A 20,551-nucleotide genomic window follows, 5' to 3' on the forward strand; every position below is an offset into this window, starting at 1 on the left:
TGACTAAACAGAATTAAGGTGGCCACCTTTTCAACACCAGCATTTTTTCTACTGGCAGGTGAGAGAAATGTAGATGTTTATGTATAGACATACATACATACAGAGAGAGAGAGAGCATGTAGGAATATATTTAATAGTATTTTCTTTATATGAGAATTGTTTTTTATATGAGAATTGTTTTTTCCCAGCCACATGCTACATGTGTTTACTGCAAATGGGGAAGAAAAAAACCCAACTCCACTAAGAAGTATACATTTTTATGACATTTGAGCATGTCCTCAGTAGCACAGATTCTTTGCAGAAATAAGAACTAGACAGGTACTCCTACTCTATTAACTGGCACCACTACACGATGGACAGAAATGCACAAGTCAGTGATACCATTTTGTCCCCCACACAACTTTCAATCCAGCTCCCTTTTTACATAATGAAACGATAATAGACTGTATCAAATACATGCTTTGGCAGACTGAAATAACAATAAATGACAAAAATCAAGATGTTCTGATCATAATAAACAAAACACTGCTGTAGTACTGTTACTTACACAAAGGGTAGGTGAAAATTCTCAGAGCTTGAGTTACATCCAGGCAGAACTGTAAGTCTGCCTGATCTGTAAGTAAGTCTTACAAATACTCATCATTCATGCTAGAGAAAAAGTAGTTACCTTTCTGATCCTATGTCCCTTATTCCTCATGTTCATTTCTTCATGAGGTGAACGAGACCTGTTTTTTGGACAGAGATTCCCAGGGGTATTTCTTTCTACCAACTGAAGCAGCTCCATTTGCCGTCTTGCTTTGTTTTCTTCCCTTTGTTTTTGTAACTGTTTAGGGTATCTTTCTGATGCTGGAATATATCTTTTCCCAGGCTTGTTTATGTTCCAATCAGGTCTTTTAGTATGTTTTTCTGAAGGTTTAACTTGTCTTTCTTTTCTTGCATATTGTTCGTATAGCTCACTGTAGATGCCACCATTCTCTTGTCCTGAAATTTCATTTTTATCTGTATACCACATTTCTTTCTGATATTTTTTGCTGTTGGAGGTTTCCTTATATTCTATGGAAATATCAGGTGATCCACAACACATAGTGCTTCCCTCAGCTGAATCAATACAAGCTGAAGTATTACAGTCATCTAAAAAAAAAAAAGTATTTTAACTTCAAGTGTAAGCTATTCAAATAACTTGTTTGAATGTTGTCTGCACATCAATCTACCATTACTGATTTTATTCAAAAAACATTTGCTATAGGTTTATGATGATTTTTATCCTTTTGGATGTGGAAAAAATATAAGACCAATACAAGCAATTTCCGTAAGGAGAAAAAAAAAAAGATTAGAGAAGAAAATCAAGTCACTGCAAAATTAAAATGTAAGTAAAATGAAGTAACATTACCTCAAAATGCCAAATTCAGTTTTATTCCTGGTACCCACTGGTAAAAAGCAAAATACAGCTCCTGTTTAGTATTTTAGAATGCTGATGGTTTGGTCATAATCGCAGTGCCACTATCAGAAACTTACTTTCTTAATCTTTGTCTTCCAATGGAAATATTTTGTTCAATTTTTAAATTACAAAAAATCCAGCCTCTTTCTTTATTAACTGGCATATACAAAAATATTTTGTAAATGCTCTGAATTTCTAGTAAAATATCTACCAGCATTATCAAAACCAAAATTATTAATTTTTGCTTATGCAAGTACAAATAAATTAAAACTTTCTCTTCTCAAATGTTAAGAAGCTAATAATTTTCTAAATACAAGGTATAAAGCAACTATGTTTCCACTCAATCTGCTCATTGAGGCCTCACCTTACATGAATAAATGTAGACTAAGTTCATAGAATCATAGACTTAGAATCATAGTTATTTTTTGGTTTGTTTGTTAGTTTTAATAGTGTGATACATAATCAAGATAAAGACCGGCAGGTATTCCATCTACATAGACCCACAATTTTGTCTGGATATTTAGCAAGAATTATAAAAAGCTTTTCTAAATGGTTGAATATAACCTTTCATTTTCCAATTAGTCTAGTTTTCTAATTCCAGGATTATTGACAGTATTTCTGTTAGCATCTTCAAGGATTCATTAAGGACCCATCCCAGCTTGATAATAAAACACGTTATATATTCACACTGAAGAGTACTAAAATATATGCCTAAATGCCTTAATAAATTTAGTTCTGCAGTGCTTGTGACTATGACTCTAAGCCAACACCATATTTCAGACTGGCTGATTTGACTTTGTAATTGGTAGGTAACAACTATATAGGCATATCATTTAGAAGAATACAGTGATATATGGTAATATTCTAATATGTCTGTGTCTGTCCAAGTACTTCTTGCTAGCTTTATTGCATTCCGAATGACAGGGATTTGGCCCTATTGCTCAGTTACACCAATATGCTCTTCCACTGCCTGTATTTCGGTACACCACGGTAATTAAGTGGAAGGGCTGCGTACCTGTCTGTACAGCGGTGTCTTTCCAAGGAGAAGTCTGCCGAGGAATATTACTGCTCATGTCATCAGAAATGTTATGACTTTGATATGAAATGTCAGTATTACAATTTTCAAATTCAGTGTCACCTAAAAATAATCAAGGCAATTTTTTTTTTAATGTAGCAACATATATTCCATTTAAACTATGCTATCAAGTTATCAGACTATTGTGGCTTAGAACTCGAAGTAAAAGGTTGAGAACTATGATTCAGATCCGAATACTCGGCCTGTTTCACTGAAAATCAAGTTGACCATTTATAGGTCGGAATATTCCATATTCCTTCCTGGTGACAGCCTTGGATTTCTTCTTTTGTGCAATGTAGCATTTGAAGTTATATGATAATAGTAATGTACTAAAATACATACTTAGAGTATTAGTTAACAACGACACTTGTTTGGAAAGCTCTCTAAATAAACTGAAATGAAATTTGATTCCTGAGGCAAAGGAGCAATTTCTGACCTTATTACAAATGCAGACTGGCAAAGAAAGGACACTAGCACCTCACATGCAAACACCACAGGAACAAGCAAACTGAATATGAAAAGATTGGTACTTGCCACCAAGTTTCTTCTTAAGTTTTGAAATGTCATGTCCCTTCTGAGCCAAATCTCGAATACGCTGTTCTTGTTTTAATCTCTGTGCTAATTCTTGAGCTTTCTGCATTGTCTGATAAATCTCATTTGTTTTAAGAGTCACAAGTTCCTTCAGAAAAAAAAAAGTAAATATGTGATCATTTGAGAATAAAATAGGATTATTTAATCTCCATATAATCCCCAACGTTTACAGAAATCATATCAACATGCATTCTTGTTTTGAGTAAAGCATTTAAAACAACCCTCCCAAAAAACAACAAAAACTAGTTGAGTAGATGCAATACCTAACATTTAACTTTTTAATGGTAAATTCAGAAGCTCTGCATTCTGCTGTGCTGATGAAAGGTGTTCAATCCAAGCATTAAAAAGCCAGCATCTAGATCCTCAAACTTATTTGGATATTTAACTCCTTTCTGATAAATTCATCCTTTCATAAATGTCATCTGATTTCAGCTATCTACCATCAATGTGGTTTAATGAAATAAAAGAAGCCCAAATAAAAATAAGAATCCTTCCTCCTAGTTTCACAGAAAGGAGGCAGTAGAAACTGCCTAAAAATGGCAGAACATCCCTAAATCTGAGGCTTATATTTTTAGACCCAGTGGATTCAAGATGACTGGGCCAAGGAACAACTCCTATCCAAACTGATATTACCATCTCATACCCCCCGTCCACTGCATTTGCCAGTGAAAGCAAAACTGGTATCATGACATATTTGGAAGGAGCTGAGCTATTTCATAGAAATACGACTTTTCCTACCTAATTTTAGAAATTTGTTCTAGCATCTACAGGCGGAGCCTATACCTTTCCCTCCAGAAAATACAGAGAAATCAGGCATCCATATTTCTGCAGGTTCTCGAGGAGGCTATGCTTTTGAAAACAATTTGTTTTATGACATCACAGAATTCTGCTAACACTTACAGCTGCTACTATGCCAAAAGTATGGCTTTAGAAAAAAAAGAGTATGGCTTTAACTTTGTACAGATTCTTCTGTAAGAGGTTAAGAATATATAAAAATGTGAAATTTGTGTACACCAAAGGTCAAAATGTTACTTTCAGTTTAATTTTTAAATGAAACAATCTTGACAGCTCAGCAATAGTTACAGAGATGAAAGTCTAGAACAACTTTTTAAACGACTTTTCCAAATTATATTCTGGAAACTCTTTAATCCAGAGTAAAAGCACATCCAGTTAGATAAAGTTCATGTTACTGAAGCATCTTAAAAGCATCAACTTATCAACAACAATAATTGGATAACAGATTTTGAGTTTTTTTTTATTATTATTTAAAATTTAGGTTTAAAATGTATTTTTCTACATTATTTAAAATTACAAGTGCATTTTTGCCAGTTATTATTCATTCATCTTTCTGAAAAGGCCCTTGTCCAAAAACCCAAACTTGTCTAAAACCTATATTGTACTATATTAATTGAAGAAACAGATTTTGGTTTCAAATTTAGAAATTTCAGGTAGTTTTCATTTTCAAAATGAGGAGGCAGCACCATTTTGAAGGTGAGGAACTGTTTTCCTCAAAAAATAGTATTATTACAGACTCTGAATTTGGTAGGCAGAAGTCTGTTTACCATTTTGAAACTGTGAAGGAGTTTTGTTCAAGCTTTAGAGCAGTTATGGTCATGTTCATGGAGATGTGGCAAAATCCCTTGCACAGTTTCAAAATATATCCTGTCATCTTTTACTGTACTTAAAAATAGTATATCAAAGTAATATACTACAATAACATAGGCTTCCCTCTATTCATAGCATCTAAGTTTAGTACATATAGATAAATCAGTAAAAATGTTCCATTTATCTGCACTAAACAAAATACAGAAAACCACCTCTTTTTGTTTTTGTTTAAGCATATCTTCTTCAAACTGTTTCTGCATCAGTTCTTTTTCTCGTGCTAGGCACTGTTCTTCCTCTTGTTCTTCCCATTTTCTCTTCTCTTCCTCCAGTTGTTTCTTCTTCCGCTTTTCTTCTACCTGAGCCATTATCGCTTTCTGGTAATATCATAAAAAATAGAATTAAAAGGTATAAAATTGAAGGTATTACAATCTATTTACTCATATACTTCCATGTATGTGTATAATATTTGGATTTGGAAGCATTAAAAAAGAGACAATTTATTCAGGACAATTTATTAGTTTATGTGACACTAGGGAAATGTTTAGGGAAACTAGTTTATATTTTACTAGGGAAAATAGCTGTCTAACAGTTCATCCCTAATGAAAAAGTATTTCAAACACTTTTTTTGTTCTAATTTCTCAAAAGATATGTAGTTGCCTTCCAATTTTTTAGAACTACCTGCCAAGCAATGCAGTTTGAAGACAAAATGCTCAAAGATAAACAAAAGTCTCATTTTATATTTTCAGAAATGTGTACATTGCTTGTGAAGAAATAGTGGTCTGATTTTTATCTAACATACTTTGATCTAGCAAGAATACCAGTTTTAGCAGACAGAATTATTACATTTACACTAAGATTTATTTACATTGTTCTATAGACATATTTATGAAGATATATGTCCAGTTAAGAGTGCAGCAGAAGTAATGGGAATGGCGGCAGTAAAGTAGATAAAAGTTTAAAATTCATGGAAGGGTTATATGCAAGTATCAGTCCTCCTGATGACAGTGGAGACTAAAAAAAATGCATGCAAAACCTATTAGAGCTCTAAAGTCTGTGTTGTGATTTTTGAGGTGAGAATTCTGTCACAGAAATGCAATCAACTCTGTACAAATATTAAAAAACTGTAGACTCTGCGAGGAATAATGTTAAACAATTGTAAACGTGATCTGAAGCATAAGAGTCAACTGCCTCAGTATTATTAGATATCATGCTTTATACATATGACACAACTACCTTTCATCCACTCATTAAAATGTCATTAAACTTTAAAACAGAAATCTACCTGATGTTCTAACTGTTTCTGCCGCCGTCTGTGTCTTTCTTCAATCTGTGCAGGATCCAGGAGAGCTGTCATTGAACGAAGGAAACTACAAACAAGGAAATGTGTATATGTTTTTAATCATAAAAAGGCAATCCGAAAGCCTTTATTAATTAGAAGTCTCAGTTAGATTTCAAGTAATATTTTCATATCGAGGCTATCACATTGCATTAATTAATTAATATAATTCATTGTAATGAGTAAGGAAGAAAGTAAGCCTGCTGTAAATTTTATTAATGAACAGAGGCAATTCTGTCTTGCAAAGGTGAAACAACATGTAATTCTGAAAAAAGCAAAAGCTAGATGAGATAGATCTAATGATCAGCTTTAAAGGATCTTATTCAAGTATTTTTTTAATTTCTGAGGAGGTGACAGAAATGAATTAGCTAGGAAGATGATTACCCTTTCAAAGCTCACTCACCTAACTTTCTGACTATGATCCAAAGCACTGCTTTTAGCACCTTTTTCTGCATTTTCCACCTTTGAGGGCATGAGGTTGCCTAAAGCTGCAGGTGAAAAAGGGTGAACAAAAGCAGTCAGCTCCTTAGGGTCAGGTGACAGGCAAAGACTTTCAGGCTGCTTTTTGTGCATTCCATTTAAAGGGTGTTGTGCATTAGTATTAAGATGGTTCTTTAAAGAATCAAAATGCATTGCCCATCTGTCATGCTCTTCAGCCTAAATAAATATGAAGTAACAAAAAATGGAAATGTGCTCAATTACACTGTTTCTATAAAGTATGGTTAACAAAGAGTTAGACAATACATATTTTGTACAACAGGAACATCTGAAAATCTTTGTTATGGAGGTACAATACACAGAGCAGTTAATATCCTAGAAGGAAAACAGAACTATTTCTGTTGCGTACAAGTCAGATCAGAAATTACACTGTTGATCAATACACTTGGTCAGCACCAACATATTTCTATTATATTGACAGCAAAGACAAATGAACAAACCAGAACGTTCAAGCCAAACAAACAAAAAAAAAAAAAAAAAAAAACAAAAAAAGGCTTTTTGGTACTTTTTCAATTTATATTACTATTCCATCCCATATTTTTTCAAATACTACTGCAAAACTGCTTGATGTCAGTACTCTGTGCACTCTGCCATACTTTTCTCCTTTTGTGTATATATTCTCTCCCTGATAACATGAACCAAGTGGCACGTTTTACACTGGCCCACATTTACTGCCTCTGCTTTAATGCTGGACACTAGCAGAATTCCTGTGCATTGGGCTGATATGTTACTCTATAACTTCCCATTTTCAGCTTGACAGGCCCATTGTAAAATAAGCCTTCTTTTCCACCCACACCATCCGTCATTTTCAATTAAACACAAGAATCCTAGCAAAGTACCTGAAACTTCTTTAGAGGTGATATGTTGGCTTTTTAAGTCTCCGTTCTGTACCACCTGAGCTTATTTTCTTTAGTGCCATGTTGGGAACTGAATATTTTAATAATTCATTAATAGAAGATTTTTACCTAAGGGACTTTTGTTTTTGCTGTAGGTACTGAAATTGTTTTTTTCTTCTCAATAAAAGATTTGTTTCTCTGGAAGGACTGGAGAACGGCTCCCTCACATTTTGCGTTCTGCAGAAAAGAAACTAACGTAATCCACTTAAAGCTTTCTGGGAGTCACTTCCTTGAACAAAAAGCCACCTTCTTTAAGAAAAGTTTTATACCTATTTAAAAAGACACAAGAAACTCTTAGTCTAAATAATAATAAGAATCCAAATAATTCTGTCTCCTGTTTCCTAGGTTTTGCCTTTCTTTTGATGTGGAACCACACAAGAGCAGTTAAAAAAATCTATTTTATTCTTATGTAAGTCTGTAGTAAAATATGTAGAAAGGTTGAGCGTGTAACACAAGACCTGAAAAATAAGATGTTAAAGAAAACAAGATTAAGTGCACGTAGCTTTCTTTCAAAAGGGGCTGGAAGTGAGATTACTGTAAGGTGGGTAACTACATCTATCGCCCCAGGGCACAGCTATCAAATTAAAAAAACGAGGCAGCTAATGCTGGGACCTTTCACAGCTGTGTTGCTTTCACAATATAAAGCTCAGTTTGCAAAGGAAATTCAATTCCTTCAGCAGCTCAGGAAATGAAAAAAATTTGTGTCACAGGTAAGTATGTGACCAACCTTAGCAAGAAGGTGGTTTTTTTGGAGGTGGGTAGGAAAGCTCTCTCCTAGCATTATGAACTATGGAATTGAAATGATGAGTTTCTCTCCAGGGATTGTGTAATTGCTGTATTAAATGCTTTAGTTGAAAGTAAAAGCTGCAGCCTTTTAATACAGAAGTTTGTAGGTTATGGATGCTCATATGAGGCAAGTTTTTTGATAATTGTGATTCTTGTTCACTAATAATACGGAGAATAGTGAATATACCTGATACATAGCAAGAGGATTGTTTGACCCTGGGTTAAAGCTACACACAGCAATTTGGAAATCTGGATTCTAGCTATAGTACAATGTTTCTTAATTTCAAAAGACAAGAGGCTTTAGAAGAACATGTCAATATTGGTCTGTACAAGAATAGAGAATGTTTCACTGAACTTGAAATCAGTACTAAGATAGAAATAATAACATAGTAAAGGAAATAAGTCTTCTTCCATATAAAGAACCTGCAGGGGTGTAAGACATCTTGCTCAAACCAGCCAATAGTATTAAGCCTCCACGTATCTGACCTGCAAAGCAATTATATTGGCCACAGTTTCCTTTGAGATCCAGTGTAAGAGACCTATGTTCAACAGCCTGAAAAAAACCTGAAGGATAAAAAAGGTAGGGCTACTTTCTTCAATCCTTTTTAGAGTAGAAATGTTTAAAAAGCTTCATTAACGTGTACATGTGTGCATATATATGTCTTAAAGTAGCATTTCCAGAAATGAGATCTGAACACCACTGTGACACATTGTGATTGTCTTTAACTTTCCTTCTTTTTTTCTCATCTTCTTTGGTAGTCTACAGGAAGCTTCTTTTTTCACAGTGTCTGGCTATTGTTCCTATAAAACCTTCCAGCCCCTGGTGCTTTCCATGGGGGGTAGGGAGGAAGAGTTGGAGGTAATACCACTGTTCTCATCAAACTAGACACACTGTTCTCTGCTACTGGAACACCTACTGGCTAAGTGGGTAGCTCTCTTGAGTTTATGATTGAAAAACTGGATGTGCTGCCTTCAATTACATCTTTGTCACTAGTTCATTAGATCTAAGATTTCATCTCTTATTTCTTAGAACAAAAGTTGAAATAAAAGCTTTTCTTATTTCAAAAAGTACCTCTAAACCACAGATACCTTTGATAAATTCAGTTTTTCTTCTATTTTTTGTAGCTTAGCTTCTTCCTTCTGTTTGTCCAGCTCTTCAAGCCACTTCTTCTGCTGCTCGTGCTTTGAAGGTTGTTCCTGTGGCACAGCTTCCTGAAATAAGATAAATGCCAATCTATTACCTGTAGCAACTACTAATATGTATTGAGTACATAAGTGTGTTTGTACATGTTATGTACAAGCTGTTATGTGAGCAAGGTGATAACACTTTCTATGAATGCTGAGTATGCCACAAAAAAGACATTTGCTTTTACTGTAATTAACTGACAGCAGATACAAACCTATCCTGTTTGAAAACAATCAATTTCACTGTAGAGGCAGTCTCCCCTAAGAATGTGTTTATCTGACAGCATTCTCAGAGTGACAGTTCACTTTCTGAAAGGCAGGTTAGAGTAAAAGTCAAAAGGCTATGCTTAATATTCTGTAAGCAGAGCTAATGAACAATGCAAATAATTATATAACCATTGAGATTATTCCTCAAAACAGACCTGGAAAAGATTCATACCTTTTAGTTAGTAATCAACGTGGAAAGACAGAAACAGATTGTTCTTTATATAAATATATTAATTTGTAAAACTGGCAGCGCTTCAGAGAGCTTAAACTGATCACTGAAATTTGATTCTACTTCCAGTTAATGCTGTTAATCCATACAAAAAAGAAAATTTTGTATGAATTAAAAATTGAACAGTTCTGGAACAGTGTAGTGGAAACTGTGCTCTTCAGTGTTTTTACTGGTAGCTTTACCTTATCACGGTTAGCTGTTTCCATTTTCTCTGTATGTGTTTTTTCATTACCAGATTTTGCCCAGAAACAACCCACCTCGCCTTCCAAAGTTTCTTTCAGCTTCTTCTTCAGTGCTACCTGTTCATCTTCAGGAGGATGGGTGGGGAGGGAAGTGCACAAAACTTTGGTGAGAATTCCTAATACGGGCAGGTAGATGCATTTATTAAAATAAATAATTAAAAAGGCACACCAGCTCTACAGTTTTGATTGTAAAAAGGGCTACAAGATGAAGTCACTGAGCCATCAGTTTAAATGTGATTTTGCTCTAAAAGAGGATGGCTGCTGAGTCTCTGCCCAGAGATGTGGAGGTAACAGGAATCTCTGAGAAGACTACAAAAAACTGAAGGCTTAAGAATAACTGAGAAGGAGAGGGAAAACTAAGAGAAATAAAAAAATAAATTATCTCAATTTTTATTAATACTAATGATATAAGATTATAGCTGCACTGGATTAACAATATTAAATGCAAGCTGCTGACAGTGCAGAATCAAACTGAAACTAGATAGTCTACATCCAAATTGAAAACAAAACACTCATGTATATCAATCATGTAAAGCTTGTGACAAATTAAGCTTTTTTACTGTGGTAAACACTCTCAATTTTCTGCAGGTTCCCCTTGGTTAGGGATAAGGCAAGGCTGAAAACTATTTCAAGGTCAAATTGCAACTTGTATTCAGTCACAATGGTAGATAAGGCAACACTTTTCCCTTAAGAGAAACAAACTCATTTGTTAATGATAATGGCTATCACAGAGTGAAAGAATGTGACCAAATCAGTAGCCAGTAACTCCTACAATATGAAGTATAAACAACAGTATTTTGTTCAGAAGCACCTAATATGTTACAGTTCTTTCTTTACACAGAGTTTTTTTGAAACTCATAAATGTCAATCTTTCCTAGAGACAAAAGTACATAACTTCCAAATTCGTAGCAATTGCACTGATACAACTAAATCTATAAAAGCATAAGGAATGCAAGGTTTCTTGGCATCTTGAGCATAATAAACTGATCACATATAAATAGTCTGCATTATAATTACCTAATTCTTTCTTCCATTGTGTCTTTTTAAATTCTAATAAGGCTTTCTTCCCTTCTCTTTCACCTAAGGTAGTAAACATGTCAGCTGGTTTCCATGACTCCTTTCTAGAAGAGGATAGAAAAAAAATAATACCAAAAAAGCTTATCTGTTGTTTTTAAATACTAATTTAGAAGTTACCTTTAGATATATTCTTACTGTGATTAAGAATATTAATTCTTACTGTAATAAGAAGATTAGCAATACTAATCATTAATGGAGACACTTTTATTGTAGACAGTAACACAGATTTACATACATAACTTTCTGTCCTTGTTGCTGATATGACTCTTTTTTCCTGCTTGAGTTAGAATTAGCTTCATCTGGAACAGATGAAACTTCATTGTAGCATTTCTCCAAAAAGCTTGTGTTTTCCTCTGACTCATTAACAGCTGTAGTAGAATACAAACACATGTATATGTAAATATATATATATCCACACGTAAGTAAAGCATGTGTGCCCACTAAATACTTCTCAACATTTACTACTTTAAAAACAAGAAACTTGCAAACTTGACATTCTTTAATAGAACTGTTTTTAGCTCTGCTTGTATGTCTAAGGCATGTAAGTAAAAACTTCACAGGGTATTTTTAGAATGCTAGACTTATAATAAATGCTTATACCTGACAAACAGCTTAGACTTTTGTACTTAGTAAAATTAATTTATTTTTTGTAATTACTTTATTTCAATGAGTCTTGTGGTGACAAAGAGCTGACCTTTCATAGGTCTAAAAACAGGACTAAAGATTTAATACAAGAACATACACAATAGTTCTCACACATGGCAGTATAAGGACTGCAAAACAAATAATACTCAACAGTAATATTACAGCTAGGCAAAAAGATGCATGTGTATCTTGGGGGCAGAGGAAAATGTCACTGCTGCTCTTGAGATGCACAGCAATACTTCATACAACCAGAAAGTCCTAACTTTTTTTTTTTCAAACTTATAATAGTAATAGTACAGTGCCATTCTACTATGTATCTTTTTCCTCAGTGTAAAATACTTAATTTCAGCACAAAACGTTGGCAGTTGCTTGCTTTCTTACTCTGAGAAGTATTAGAATACTATCAAGCAGTTCCTAATTTTTACTGTTAGCAATAACATGTTTGGTTCCTAAACAGTAACAGGCAATTTCATATCTATAGTAGCAAACAGTATTTTGCCAGAGACCATTGGAGTAACATCTCTGCAGCATGCAAATAAACTTAAATTATGAATTCAAGGTTAAACTTTCACATTTAGCTCCATTTCCATGAAACAAATTTCAACTATCTGTATGGAAACTGTACTTTTGCAGCAGGATGCATCTTACCCATTTCCTCTGGCTTTTCATTATGAGTCTCAAAGATGCTTCTAGTTCCTTCTTTTACAGTCATCAAAATCTGTTGAAGCTGCTCTTGTGTTAAACACACCAAATTTCCTAAGTCTTCAGCTGATACATGTGGATTTTGACTTCTCTGTTTACTTTTTTTAACATCAAGATTCTCAGGCTTCCTGTTTGTGTTATCTCTTTGAAAAATCAAAGAGTGATCTTTAGCTGTAGCTTCATTTGAGGAAGGTTTAGTTACTTGCATTTTTTCACCTTTTGTCATTGATAAGCTTGATTCACTCCTTGGTTTTGCTAAGTTTTCCTGCTTGATACAGGCATTCTGCATTGACCTCAAAATATGTCCAGTATGCCTTATTCTCAATGCCTGTTTAGGGACTCTGGCTTTATTGCCCATCTGTTTGGAGAGGAAAAAAAAAAAAGTAAGATTTCACCAGATATTAAATAAGCTAAGAAAATAAATTCTCATAAGTAACAAAAAGATTTAAGCAACAGGTAAAAGTGTCACTTTTCCTCTCTGTTCCATCAATAGAAACTACGTATCAACTAGTGACATATCTTTGAGTGCCTTACATGACGATTTAGCTCCTAAACTTGAATATTTAAAGATGACACGAAAAATTACTTCATACACCATAACATTTAAAAGAATCCAGAAGTATTCCTTCATTCTTCTTTTGGTATTTCTGATGCATGGCTTCAAATGGGAATATGTCTTCATGAAACAGCCACTACTACTTCAGTCTTGACTCTTCCATTCTGTAATAACATTACCATTTCCAGGCTTCCTGCTGTACACATATCTCACAGGTACAGGCTTGCTATGGTTCCCCTGCTCACTGCATTCCAGTTCACTAAGACAGGGACAACCTATACAACTACACTGGGACTAAAACACATTTCAGATCATATTAACCAGAATCCCTTTAGGGTTTCTGAGAGTTCCAATTTGGATGACTTTGTTTGTCAAACTAAAGCATTTTGCAAAGGTAAAAGTAGTCATATAACTTAAAATATGACTTAAAATTCAACCTTGTGTTGATGATGATGTTGTTGTTGCTGAACTCTTTTTAAACTCAGATTGGATATAGGAAAAGGTTCTATACTGAGAGGGTGGTCAGGCACTGAACAGGCTCCCCAGGGCAGTGGTTACAGCATCACTGCTGGAGTTCAAGAACTGTCTGGACAATGCTCCCAGCCATAGGGTCTAATTTTTAGGTGGCTCAGTGTGGAGCAAGGAGTTGGGTTCAATGATCCCTGTGGGCCCACTTCAACCTGGGATATTGTATGATTCTTTTTTATGGCTATTACGAACCTGAGAAATCCATTTTCATAAACATAACTGATTATAAACACTGAGACACTTCAAATGTGTTTTCAAATGCCCGTTAACAAATTGAAGAGTATAATGTATGAAGTAATTGAAAAGTAATTTCTTCACTTACCTTCACTGAAAGCTTTGATTTATCTTTTGGGAAACAAACACAAACATGAAAGCAGTATTTAATAGCAACTTCCTCCTGAAAAACAGATCTTAAGAAATTCATGAACTATTATAGTCATTTGATGTTTTGTAAGGTGGGGCAAGTACTTTCCCTGTAACATCTGCCTGTATTATTTTACTTAAAAAAAAAAAAATTAAAAAAATCAGAATATACACTTCAAAAGTATGCTGGGAAAAAAAAAATCTAGATATATTTCAGTATCTATTTTCAGTTGTCTATAGAACTACTGTACCAGTCTGATCTTCCTATGCTACTCGTTCTGTTTCTCAGAGAGCCCAGAGATAATGGCTTATTTTTAATTGTTTATTTATTGTGCTTTTTTGGTTTGCTTTCTGTGTCACACTCTTCCAGGACAGTCCATGCATCCAATGCCATACATGATGTTATGTCTCCGTCATTTACAGCTGAAAGAAACAACCCTTTCATAATCACACCACCTTTTACTGTTCCCCCTACCGCTGCCCTGAAGTATGCATACTCTTCAGTATTTTAAGTCAAATTCTGCACAGAGCTGGTGGTTGCAAAAATATTATGTTTAATGTAATACTTAATAATAAAGAATATTATAATATTGATAGAGAGAACGAGATACTCAACATGAAGAATCTTGCACACGTGGGTAAGGGAAAAAGGTGAGAAAACAGTTGGGATGAACAGTTCAGTGGAACAAATCTGTGAAGATAAGGCTGCTTCAGCTGCACTATGCAATCATTGCTATGACAGTGGTTGTCATACACTCTGCACCGGTAGCTCCTGTTTTTTTTTTGTGTGTGTGTTGGAGAATACTAACTGTTTAGACTGTCTGCAGAACACCCTATTAATAGTCTTCCATTGAGATGAACATTTTAAATCTTGGGAGTATACTAAATCTCTCCTGGAGAGCCATGCATTAAATTGTGAACCATCTTGCAGTTTCCATAGTAAGAGTGCTTTGGGACTGTTTCCTCATTAGGTTCATTCACCCAGTTTTAAATTAAATTGTTTCAATATTCAGGAAGTGCTTTGTAAAGGTAACTTGTTAATTCCTGGAGAAGACTGCTTCTTTGAGGCTAGCTCAGAGTCCAAGGCAAGACTTTATCTCAGAGACCTCTGAATAGGGTCAGTGAATAAATGATGTGAACTACCTTGGAGGTATGTGAAAGCTGTAGTGCTGCTGTTTCGGAGATGTTTCAAGGTTTTGTCTTCAGTAGATGTATTCCTTGTTGACTCTCATAATGTCTCATTCGACAGCAAAAAGTGGAATGTAATTTGGAGGGCATTAAATGGAAAATTCCTGTACCCTGAATGACAACAGTTAAAGTGGTTTTATGCTTGTATATATTTGGTAAGTGTTTATGTTTGATAAATCAAAAACCTAGATTTTAATAAAGTTTAATTATTAACATATGAGATGTTTTTTTTCTAGTGTGACAGCAATGAGATCTGGCCTGAACAAACAACTTATTGAAAATGATAAACCTCAATTGCCAGATACTAAAACTACTTTAAATTCAGAAGTGTGGTATGATAGAATTCTAAATTAAGCAGGGAGTTGCTAAGCTGCTTTCCCTTGTTAATACAGTGCTACTAAGTTGCAGGCATTCTCTAGTTATGACAGTCAATATATAATAGTACTTAACATTTTGTGAAGGCAGACAAGCTGTAAACTGTCAAGACAATTTCTTAGTTGTTCACCTGTGGACAGACTACTCAGATGTTCAGTATCAACCTAGACCAGTGGCAAGTTGGTTAAGAGATCTAAGTAATAGCACTGTACAAATATTCTTCCTAATCTGAATATTTCAATATGGCTGTGGTTCATATTGCTTGGAGGTTAAACTTTAAGAAGCTTTAAAAATTACTTCAGATAAATGACTGAAAAAATACCTGAAGCTAAAATTAGCCTTGGCTTTCCATCCAAGACTTCAGTTTCAAGCTTCAGTCCATCTCTGCAAAAGGAGAGAGAGAGAGAGAGAGAGAGAGAGAGATCTGAACTATTAAGTAATATGGTAATGGCTAAGATCTTTACATTAATAACATAGACAACTGTACTCCATTATAACATGGTAGGTCAAGGTGAACTTTCATTCTCCAACTTTATGTTTGTGAGAAGTTCTTCAATACAAAGAAAACAGGTCACAAAAAGGATACATTTTATTAATGATAACTGGAAAGTTTGAATTAGCCCCTTTGTAGTGGGTTTATGTGACAAGGTTTTGGTAGCAGGGGGCCATAGGGGTGGCTTCTGTGAGAAGGATCTAGAAGCTGCCCCATGTTTGGTAAGGGCCCCACTGCTGACCAGAACTGAGCCAATAAGTGATGTTGTTTGCGCCTCTGTGAGAGCATATTTAAGACAGGGAAAAAAAAATGCTGCGCCACACAGCAGCTGGGAGAGTGAGAGGAGTGAGGAACAGCCTTGCAGGCGCCAAGGTCAGTGAAGAAGGAGGGGGAGAGGTGCTCCAGGCGCCGGAGCAGAAGTCCCCTGCGGCCTGTGGTGAGGACCATGGTGAAGCAGGATGTCCCCCTGCAGCCCATGGAGTACCACGGTGGAGCAGGGTTCCACGCTGCAGCCCGTGGAGGAGACCACGGTGGAGCAGGTGGCCCTGCGCCGACAGAGACTGCGGCCTGTGGAAGACCCCTGCCGGAGCAGATTCCGGGCCGGACCTGCAGCCCGTGGAGAGGAGCCCACGCAGGAGCAGGTGACCTGGCAGGAGCTGCTGCCCGTGGGGGACCCAGGTTGGAGCAGTTTGCTCCCGAGGGATGGACCCCGTGGTACGGACCCATATCTGGAGCAGTTCTTGAAGAGCTGCTGCCTGTGGGAAGCCCACGCTGGATCAGTTCAGCAAGGACTGCATCCCGTGGGTGGGACCCCACAGCACAGGGGACGAGAGTGACCAAGAAGGAGCGGCAGAGAAGAATTTCTATAGACTGACCATAGCCCACATTCCCCCGTTCCCCTGCGCCGCTCGGGGGGAGGAGGTGGAAGAGGGTGGATGGGTGGGAAGGTGCTTTTGGTTTCTTTCCTTTGTTTCTCACTTCTCTAGCTCGTTCGTAATAGGCAATAAATCTTATTATCTCCCTATGCTGAGTCTGTTTTGCCCATCACAATAATTACTGCGCAATCTCCTCGTCCTTATCTCAACCCTTGAGCCCCTTTCATCGTATTTTCTCCCTGTTCCTCTTTGAGGAGGGGGAGTGAGAGAGCGGTTGTGGTGGAGCTCGGTCACCCACCCGAGCGAAACCATCACACCCTTACAAGGTATGTCTCTAGAGTGAAGGTGCCACTGTATATACACTGTATTCTACAAAAAATACTAACCAATCTCTGTGAATTCCTGCACTGTTCATTACGAAGTGTTGTATTCTTAAGTCTTGAATTATTCATCCATGCAAAATAGTACAATTTAAGTAGAATAAATGCTACCATAAAGGTTTATAAAAACAAACAAACAAAAACTGTGGGAAGGCCTCACTATGAGCACAAAGTGCCCAACGCCTTTTCTTCTTCCACGTAATTAAGAAAATCTGTCCGATTCATTCTCGGGGTGCTCAAAATAATGCTTATGCTCAAGCTGCCTTTCATTGAAAACCCCAAAGGCTCCTAGCTTGCTAATGAGCACCGTTCTAGTTAACACGGCAAAGGGGCCCGAGGCTGCTAGCGGGGTGCGGCCGCCCCTCGGGGCTCCCGGCTGGTCGAGGGCCCTGAGGGACAGGGCCAGGCCTGGGCCTCTCCCAGGGCCCTGAGGGACGGGATAGGGCGAGGCTCGGAGCCTCCCGGGGCCCGCCAGCAGCGCCCCAAGCGGGGGCGGTCCCCAAAGGCGGCCGTGGGGAGAGCCCCGCTCCTTACCCCAGGTTCATGGCGCGGCCGGGCCGGGGGTGCTGAGGGGTGCCTGGGGTCGCCTCGGGCGCCCGCGCTCTGTGTACGGCCGTTGCCAGCCCCGCGCAAGGAGGCGGGAGACGATAGGTTTCCCGCGGAGCCAATGGGCTCCTCGCACACTTCGAGGGCCGGCGGAGTGTGGGCTTGTGGGGAATGGAGTCCTGCTGGCGGGGGCGGGGAGGGCTCGGCTTGGCGCCCTCCGGGACAGGGGTGCCCCTTGGGGCGCTGCAGTGACGCCCTGTGGGAGTTGAGGCTGCCCTTTGCAGGGACGGGCGGCTGCCTGAGTATTTTTTTTTTTTTTTCTCAAATATTACTTCCTAGCTCTTCACAGGGCATTTATTGACTGGTAACATTAGCGAGTGAGTCTCTGGGACTTTGATTTAGGGCCTAGAGGAAAAGCAGAGATAAGAGAGGCTGTCATTTTTTTCAGTAACGCACCTCCTGTGAAGTCCCAAGAAGCTAGGGACATACAGAATGCTGTGGTGATAAAAGTGCTGCCCATCTGGGCTTTCTTACAGCAGTCTCTCTGAATCTCCCTGAGATGCTATCAAGAATAACTTTTGAACATTAATTTGTCTAGCTGATAATTTTTTAGGATCATCAAGTACAGGATAGAAAACTGGATAGAAATGAGACAAATGAGACAACAGGCTGAGTCACGGAAAACTGACTCCACAGTCAGTAAGATTGTAAAGTAGGTATGTTTATTCAGCGCTGGGCAGCACAATGGGGGGGGGGTGGGGGAGTTAGTCCCACCAAAGTCATGTGCAACAATTCGCTCGCTTGCATTCTCTTTTATCCCCTAAAATATTACATACATAATACATTACATAATATTGCATATTGCATATGCAATAGGTGTGTCTCACAACACACCTATGCATATTCACTTCCTAGCTCCACCTAGCCCCGCTTCGTATGCTAATTATCTTATCAGTCCTTCTGTGCTTGCGTAGTACTCGCTGGTGGTCATCTGGATGGTCATCAGGATGAAGTAAGATGTCTTCATCAGAGCTGAACTTTTCACCTTGTCTCATGCTCTCTGAGCCCTTGGTCTCAGTCCAATCTATAAGGTTGGTTTGTCTTGGTTCCCAGGGTCCGAGGGCCCCCTGTTATCTAGGCACCTTGCAAGTGTGACCTTCTTTTAGTCCTCCTCCTTACTCCCTATCATAAATCTGTGCTGTCAGCTTTTAGTCCTCCTCCTTGCTCCTCATCCGTGCATTCTCTCATGCTGTATTTGCATGTACATTTTGTATTTTCCCAGTGCAGCACAAGCACAGTACATCGCAAATGTAACATTGTATTTTCCAAGCACAGCACATACTAAGCAATGAGTGCTGTCTATATATTTATTCTTAATCAGTCACTCTCTAATTTCTAATCCCATGTTTCAAGGCGATGGTTGGACCAGATGATCTTGAAGGTCTTCTCCAACCTATAAGATTCTATGAAAACCAAACCAAAGAAATCATGCTTCTGATTAAAGCCCACTGAACAATGCTCCCCCACAGCATTGCAAACAGGAACTGTTTGTGTGCTGTTTAAAGAATAGCAATGTTAGTAGTGCTCTTTAATTTTCTTTTATTTCTAATCATGATATCATGACCCATAAATATTGCTTTAAGCTGTACTGTTTTAATTAATTCTCTTCATATTTTCATTCACTTATTTAAAGAACTACGAGTGGTTTGTTTTGTTTGCCTTTTTTTGTTTTTTTTTTTTTTTTTTTTCCGAGACAATTGAGTTAGTTTTCATGTCTTTAACATTTCAGTGTACATCTTTTAATCTTTCTGTTTTTGGGATCTCTTTTGGTATTCACTGTCCCTTCTAATTAATTTAACAGTGTTTATATACCTTATGTTCTGTTTAGCTTTCTCAAAATGCTCAAAATAAGGTGTTAAATAAAACAATCTTACTCCTCTTCTTGCACCATCCTACTCCTCCCAAAACCTAATTCACTGAAATATAGCATTCCTGGAGACATGAAATCCCAGCTTTCTGTAGACAACCACCTCTTTGCTAAAGGAGAAAAAGAAGACCGAAATATTGTCTTCCTAGTCAGCTTTGAAATCCACAACCACACTTAAAACATTACATCTGTAATAAGTGTTTTTTTTCACTTTCATGACTTGTAACACAAGTCATGACTTTCACAGACTTTCACAGCTGTGTTTCACCATGTGGTGAGAAATGTAAGAGAATGTTGTTTTCTGATGAGCAGGGCTGATAGCTGTGCAAACTTTGCTGGTAGCTACCTTGTTTCTCATCTCATTTTTTTTCCTCGACCATTCATAGCCAAGTGAAAGAACGGGAGACTACATTCTAAGTAATTCTTCATGATTTTAAAATTTATTTTTTCATCTACTTACGTGCTTTACACCCGATTTTCCACATTAATGGATTTCTAGTCTACATGTATTTAAAATGTAACATTTTAAATAATACAGCCAAACAGAATTGCCTCCTGATTTCTGTTTGAGACAGCAGGTGGCGTTATAGTTTCAAGCATCTCAGCAAAAGTTTATCTTTGTCATACAGAAAATCACCTTACAAGGACTCAAAACCACTTAAAATCACTTTTTTTTTTTTTTTTTTTTTTTTTTTTCTGAAATAATACTGAGTTTCACAGTCCTTTATGATTTCTTACTCATTTTATA

At 37.1% G+C, this 20,551-nt stretch overlaps 1 protein-coding gene across 12 annotated transcripts in view; it reads right to left on the minus strand.

Moving 5' to 3' along the window:
* CCDC66 (coiled-coil domain containing 66) overlaps nt 1-17,990 on the minus strand; it is a 41,482-nt gene extending 23,492 nt beyond the window's left edge. For 2 of the 12 annotated variants that reach the window (XM_035338187.1, XM_035338186.1), the window contains exons 1-13: nt 17,266-17,426; nt 13,979-16,205; nt 12,519-12,930; nt 11,461-11,593; nt 11,166-11,269; nt 10,089-10,213; nt 9,315-9,437; nt 6,449-6,702; nt 5,992-6,076; nt 4,922-5,083; nt 3,048-3,192; nt 2,454-2,576; nt 668-1,131 (exon numbers count right to left, since the gene is read on the minus strand). In XM_035338187.1, coding sequence (XP_035194078.1) covers nt 668-1,131; nt 2,454-2,576; nt 3,048-3,192; nt 4,922-5,083; nt 5,992-6,076; nt 6,449-6,702; nt 9,315-9,437; nt 10,089-10,213; nt 11,166-11,269; nt 11,461-11,593; nt 12,519-12,930; nt 13,979-14,080 — 2,232 coding nt within the window. In that variant the 5' untranslated portion in view covers nt 14,081-16,205; nt 17,266-17,426. Of the gene's footprint in view, nt 1-667; nt 1,132-2,453; nt 2,577-3,047; nt 3,193-4,921; nt 5,084-5,991; nt 6,077-6,448; nt 6,703-9,314; nt 9,438-10,088; nt 10,214-11,165; nt 11,270-11,460; nt 11,594-12,518; nt 12,931-13,978; nt 16,206-17,265; nt 17,427-17,474; nt 17,838-17,864 lie in introns of those variants that run through there. The other 10 variants (XM_035338188.1, XM_035338192.1, XM_035338191.1 and 7 more) reach the window with 10 other exon arrangements.
* Between the last annotated feature and the right edge of the window lie 2,561 nt (nt 17,991-20,551).

This window comes from Oxyura jamaicensis, chromosome 12, assembly GCF_011077185.1.
Source record: "Oxyura jamaicensis isolate SHBP4307 breed ruddy duck chromosome 12, BPBGC_Ojam_1.0, whole genome shotgun sequence".
Lineage (NCBI taxonomy): Eukaryota > Metazoa > Chordata > Aves > Anseriformes > Anatidae > Oxyura > Oxyura jamaicensis.